The sequence below is a fragment of the Condylura cristata genome, unplaced genomic scaffold (assembly GCF_000260355.1).
Source record: "Condylura cristata isolate star-nosed mole 26May11 unplaced genomic scaffold, ConCri1.0 scaffold00008, whole genome shotgun sequence".
Lineage (NCBI taxonomy): Eukaryota > Metazoa > Chordata > Mammalia > Eulipotyphla > Talpidae > Condylura > Condylura cristata.
Genome location: NW_004567109.1, coordinates 530,559 through 536,447, shown reverse-complemented (window position 1 = coordinate 536,447; position 5,889 = coordinate 530,559). Strand labels below are relative to the sequence as shown.

The 5,889-nt window shown below is 66.8% G+C and overlaps 2 protein-coding genes across 2 annotated transcripts in view; one reads left to right on the top strand and one right to left on the bottom strand.

Moving 5' to 3' along the window:
* ICMT (isoprenylcysteine carboxyl methyltransferase) overlaps positions 1-178 on the top strand; it is a 3,593-nt gene extending 3,415 nt beyond the window's left edge. The window contains exon 3 of the mRNA XM_012722050.1: positions 6-178. Coding sequence (XP_012577504.1) covers positions 6-178 — 173 coding nt within the window. The remainder of the gene's footprint in view (positions 1-5) is intronic.
* A 2,070-nt stretch (positions 179-2,248) lies between these two features.
* The window catches only part of RNF207 (ring finger protein 207), an 8,782-nt gene continuing 5,141 nt past the window's right edge, over positions 2,249-5,889 (bottom strand). Inside the window, 7 exon segments of the mRNA XM_012722049.1 lie at positions 2,249-2,443; positions 2,445-2,473; positions 2,506-2,512; positions 3,104-3,184; positions 5,318-5,435; positions 5,714-5,765; positions 5,863-5,886. Of these exon segments, the coding sequence (XP_012577503.1) occupies positions 2,347-2,443; positions 2,445-2,473; positions 2,506-2,512; positions 3,104-3,184; positions 5,318-5,435; positions 5,714-5,765; positions 5,863-5,886 (408 nt within the window). The 3' untranslated portion in view covers positions 2,249-2,346.

Genomic DNA, 5,889 nt, shown 5'->3' with positions numbered 1-5,889 from the left:
GGAAGCCGCTGGCGAGAAGGCCTTCCGCGAGGGGGACCCCGGCCCGGCGCCCTCGCCCGCCTGGCTTCGGAGGAGCCGCCCACCTTTCCGTGCCTATGCGCCCCCATCCGCAGAATGGGGCAATGCCACCTACCTCACGGGTGTCGCGAAGACGCAGGACAATGTCGGACACTTTTGATACTTCCCGAGAGACGACACGAATGAGTCTGTGCGGCGCGAGTCGCGCAGCAGTGGACAGACGTCCGCCTCCCCGAGCAGAGGCCGCGGCGTGCGTCCACTCTGAAGAGCACTTTGCCAGCACATTGGCGCCGCCTGTTCCTAGAGGCCGCGGCCTGCTCGTCCTTCTCCTTGTCATATACCAAAGAGGTTTACGGGTTCATTGCCGAGGGGCGGCGCGGGGCGAGCGTCCTGCAGGCCTCCTCAGAGACTCAGCCCTACCCTCAGGCTGGCGGGGCGGGGCGGGGGGCTGGTGGCAGTCGGCCGGGGCCAGGCGTGGCACAGGCTGCAGGAGCTGTGTGGATGGAGGGGCCTGGCGTGGTCTGTCCCCTGTCGGAGGCCGCGAGGGCGGCCGGGCTAGGCCTGGAGCGGGGCGTCCTGCCTTGGGCTGGGGGCCAGGCTGCTCCCCCACTGGGGCTGGCGGCCCTGTTCTTGCTTTTACGGCAGAAAGAGAACACTCCCGCCATGTCCGCGGTGGGCAGCGCAGTCGGGGTGGTGCCGGCCAGCCAGGGTGTCCTGCTCGCACAGGCACTTTGGATTTTTTAAAAAAAGATTTATTTATTTGTGCACAGAGAACTGGGGTGCAGGCCAGAGGTGCAGGGGCGGTGAGAGGCCTCACCAGAGACAGAGCGGGGAGCAGAACAGGCAGATGGAGGAAGTCTGCTGAGGGGAGCCGCGGGCGGGTCAGGAGAGGGCTGCCGCGCCCTGTGGCCACCTCCGGGCAGGGATCGAACTCGCGCTGAAGCTTCAGCTTCTCAGTGCTGCGCTGTTACCCGCTGCGCCCCCAGGGATGCCCTCAGATTATTTTTAACTCGGTAAATTTAGCAGTGACCAGGTACACGGTGGAGAATCAGGTTAATGAGGTACAGGCTTTTGGGGGTTCCGTGAAGGTTTTTGGGTAAAGGCCCTGCTGCCGGCTCCCTCAGACCAAACTGCCAGGAGGTCGCTGTCCGTCGCCGGCTGTGAGGTGGCGGAGTCTGACTGGGAGGGGCGAGCAGGGGCAGGGCCCTCAGGCCGCGTCGCGCGAAACGTGCTGGGCAGGTTTGCGGGCACTGAGCGGCCGGGGCCTGGCCAGGCGGAAGGCGCAGCCCGCGTCCTCCTGGAGTGGACTGCACGCGCACTGTCCCAGCCCTCCCGTCTCACACTCGGGGGTCCGCCAGGGGCCCGAGCCAGGGCGTCGGGTCGCCTCACGGACGGGGCCCGCAGGGTCCTGGCCGCCCCTTGGGTGGCCGTCCCCCAGGGCGGCAGGCCGCGCCCCCCGACCCCGCCTTCGGCAGCGGCGCGTCTGCTCGGAGCCCTGCCGCGGCAGCGCCACACGCTCGCTTGCAGAAGCCGCCGGAGCTGGGGCGACCGCGGGGTGGTTATTCTGCTCTTCTTTTTACACGCAAAAATGTCTATTTAACTATTTTAAATTGGGTTTTCTTTCACAGATACTGATTATTCTTTCCAATTCTTAAATAAAATGTACTTGATTTCACTATGAACAGCAGTGTGTTGTGGGATGTAGAAGCTCCAGCTCACGCTGCTTCTGGCCAGGAAGCGCCCAGAGCCCACAGCGGACACCGGACTCTGAATTCGTTGCCCCAGGCTGGGTTGAGAACACCCCCCCCCCGCCCCTCAGTCCTGCGACGCCGGGCTGTGCGCTGGGGCACGGCCTGCCCCCCCAGCCCAGCAGCAGCCCCTGGGCCCCGCCCGACTGCTGGGCGCCCCCCGGCCCCCTGCGAGGGATCCTAGCCCGTGTGGACCCATTACCGCCTGCCCACTGATGCCCATCCTTCAGGAGAGGGTGCTGTGCAGGGTGGGAGCCACGCGGGGACAGGCTGCTTCTGCTGTGCTGGTGGAGGGGCGAGCCCAGGGCCCCCCTCGGCCGAGCAGTGCTCGGGTCGCTGGGGGGGCTGGGGCCGGGGTCCTGGCGAGGCAGCGTCCACGCTGGCAGTCTCTTCTGGCGTTGCACCTAGGTGAGCCGGATGCTCACTCGGGGGCGCCCCACAGGGCTGGGAAGCACCCCACATCATCAAAATTGGCAGAGCGTTCCGGGGCTTTATTGATAAATGATCACCCCCAGAATTTACCAAGATGGGAGCCGCCTTTGCAACAGCCTGGTGCGGGTCTGCACGTCGCACCTGTTTGCTAGGTCGGGTGCTCTCTGCGGGTGGGGCCGTCACCCCCATTTTTCTGCTTGGGTCTGTGATGACCTTTGCTTTTCACCAGCGGCTCCTCCGTGAGCTCCCGGCGCCCAGCTGGCTCTTCGAGGCTCTGATGTCGCCTCCTGTCCGCGGCCCCGCCAGCCTCGCTCCTGAGGGAAGCCGCCCTGCCCTCACCAGGCTGCGGTGTCCGGCACCGAGACCCTGGGCCGGGCCTGGGGAGCCGCGTCTGGAAGGGCCCGCAGGTGACCGTGCCGGGCAGCACAGCACGTCTGTCCTGAGGGCTCAGCTCACGCGAGGGTTTCTGGTTGCTGCCGCGGCCCCAGCTCGGCTGGGGGCCACCAGCTTAGCACTGACGGCCCCCTAAAGCTGCCTTGCAGGAAGGGATGGCGCGAGCCCACTCCAGGACCCTACAGTGCAGATCCCCGGCCCCCAGGCCCAGCGCCATGAGGAAGGTGCTGTGCTGCGCCAGACGCTGAGGTCCGCGGTGCCAGGGACGGTGTGCGGCCTCCAGCACACCGTTGTCACCAACAGATGGGCCTGTCACCTGGCTTGCAGGCGCACATGAGTCCCTGCCTGTCCCTGGCCGCTCCTGCCCTCTGAGAGGACACTTGGAAGTCACCTCCAGCTCAAGCGTCTCCGACCCCCGGCCGCAGCCGTCCCCCACCCTGTTGGCGGCTGGCCGGGAGGGACCCTGGGGTGGGAGAAGCTGGCCGTTAGCCCCGCTGGGACCCCCTGCTTACCTGGCCTGGGCCTCGCCGCTCCCGCCATCCTCATGCAGGCTCGGTGGGTGCTCCGGCTGCTCCCCCACGGCGGCCTGAAACCTGTGAGGCAGCGAGCCTGGCCCTCGGGGCTGCCTCGGCCCCTGCAGCCACGCCGGGCGTGGCGCCCACGGGGGCTCCGGCTCGGGCATGAGCTCGGTGTGCCCAAGATGCCTGGTCGGGGGCGCCAGGGCCGGGGGAGGAGGCCGAGCAGGCCGGGGTGGCCAGGCAGCGAGGCTGCACCCACAGGGCTTCGGGAAGGGCCGCCGCTGAGCCACTGGAGGCGGAGTGGACCGGTGCCAGGGGCAGTCTGAAGCAAGGACGCTCCAGAGGGCCGGAGGTGGGGGGAAGCGCGGAGCTGCTCCAGCGAACCCCAAGGCCACTGTGGAGGATGGATGGGGAGGGCCTGGCTGGCCGGCCTCCAGCACGGGGCGGCCATGGGGGCAGGACTGTGAACCAAGCCCAGGGAGCGGCCGGGGGTGAGAGAAGGAACCCGGATGGCCCCCAGTTTACTTGAACACCTAGGGACTGTGGCACCATTTGCTTTTTCAAGGTGTTTTCATGGCACACAAGAGCTGGGGCGCAGGCCAGAGGGGCAGGGTGGGAGGGCGCCCCAGGGACAGAGCGGGGAGCGGGACAGGCGGATCGACGAAGCCCACTGCTGAGGGGAGCAGCGGGGAGACAGGAGGGGGCTGCTGCGCCCTGGGAGTCGCTCCCTGGCCGGGATCGAAGTCGTGCTGCCGGCTGCTGTGCTGTGCTTTAACCCCTGTGCCACCAGGGAGGCCCTGTGGAGCCATTTTCTCAGGTGACAGGTGAGAAACGTGGGGGAGAAAACCAAGTTCTGCTGGCCACCTGGGGGGCGGTGCGGGAGGCCGGAGGGGCAGCGGGAGGGCTGGGGAGAGTGGACGGTGTTGAGGACCGTCTGCACCGAGGTAGGGTTTCAAAGCCAGGATGGGGGTGTGTAGGGAGAAGGTGTGCAGGACAGGCCCCGGGCAGTCCGGATCCGGGAGCGTGACAGGCCCAGGTGTCCCCTGCAAGGTCGCTGGTGGCAGAACTAGAGTGTGTTCAGCGGGTGGGGGCCGGGGGGGAGCGGGAGGCAGCCCTGAGCCCTGGGACCCCAGACCCCAGATCCTAGGAGTGGGCTGGGCCTGGGCCTCTGCACTGGTGAAACTGCCCACAAACGCCATCTCCTGGCGGAGGCCAGCCAGCCAGCCAGCGGCGGCATGGGGGGGGGGCAAGCTCCTGACCCCAGCTCACTGCCACTTAGCTCAGAGGGCAAGTGCGAGGCGGGTGCCCGGCGTGGGCAGCCCAGAACATCGCCCCTCCCAGAGGCCCTCGGCTATCACTCCCCGCTGCAGAGCAGAGTAGTGCTGGCTGGCACTGAGGTCTATAAAAAGAACCACACGGTATCGCGTGAAGTGCTCTGAAGGCCAGCCTGGGAGGGGACCCTGCCCCAGACCTGAGCAGCAGGAGTTCACCAAAACTGCAGAGCGACGACGACGAGCTGAGCCCCCCAGTGTGACCGGGCAACAGCCAAGGGGTGCGGAGTGGGGCTGCCCACCCCCCGCCGATGCGCGTCCCCAGGCCTGCTAAGGCTTCTTGGAGAGGGATCTGGACACCAGAGGGACACACTTTCCAGGGTCACACCAGGAAGGGGAACACCAGAATTTGGGGGGCCGGAGAGACCATCCTCTCTCCTCTGTGTCCTGCAAACTGGACTGGCTGTGGGTCCTTGCCTTACCCCCCCAAAAATGTCTTCTGCTTTGACCTACCCCTGAGGGCAAGAGGTGGGCAACTGTGTGCCAAGAAACAAGCTTGGGGGCTACCCTGGTGGTGCTGAGTCCCAGCAGTATCAAGCTGTCCCAGCCACTGTGGCCTGAGTTCAGTGTCTGGCCAGGGAGTGACCCCAGGGTGCAGCAGACCTCCCCTGTCTCCCGGCTGCTCCGCTCAGCAGTGGCTTTCAGTCAGTCGGCCTGTTCTGCCCCCCACTGTTTCTGGTGAGTCCTTCAACCCCCACACCTCTGGCCTGCACCCAAGTTCTTGTGTGCATCAAAGTCAGGAGCTTGGAGCAGCCCACACACTGCTATTGCACGTGGTGGCACCTGGCACACCGGGCGCCCAGGTTAAACCTTTACCTCCTGACCTGCGGATGCCCACCGGGGGTTCTGCTCCCCTGGGGGCGCTCTGTAGTCTCACCTGGGCTCCAGCCGCTCCTTCACCTTAGCGATGGAGCGGACATAGGGCGTGATCTGCTTGGTGATGGTGGTCAGGTAAGCATTCTCCTGTTTCAGCTGCAGGAGGTCATGGAGCTGTGCTGTGGGGTCAAGGCCAGGGGGGTGGCTGGTCGCTTCCGACTCACTCCCGACCTCACAGCCTCTAACCGCCACTTGGGCAGCTGGCTGTGGCTCCAGAGGGCGTGAGCGTCGGAGGGAGTCCTATTTACTGAATCCCGCCCCCAGAGGCTGGTGCCAAGCCAGTTGGCAGCTGCCCGCCCGCCGGGCGCCACGGGAAGAGCCGACCGCAGCCGGCTAGTGGGTGGCCGAGGGGCGCTAGGGCCGTAGCCCCGAGGGGCGCCAGCAGCAGTGCCGGCACCTTCATAAATCTCCTGCTCCTTGGCCACGCGCTGGTAGGACTCCTCCCAGAGCTGAAAGACAGGAAGGCGGGCGCAGCCCTCAGAGGCCCGCAGCGGCCTCAGTCCGCGGGGCGCGGCGGGCGCCGGCGCCCACAGGTGGGGAGCCCACCTCCTGGAAGACGGCGCGCATCCCCTG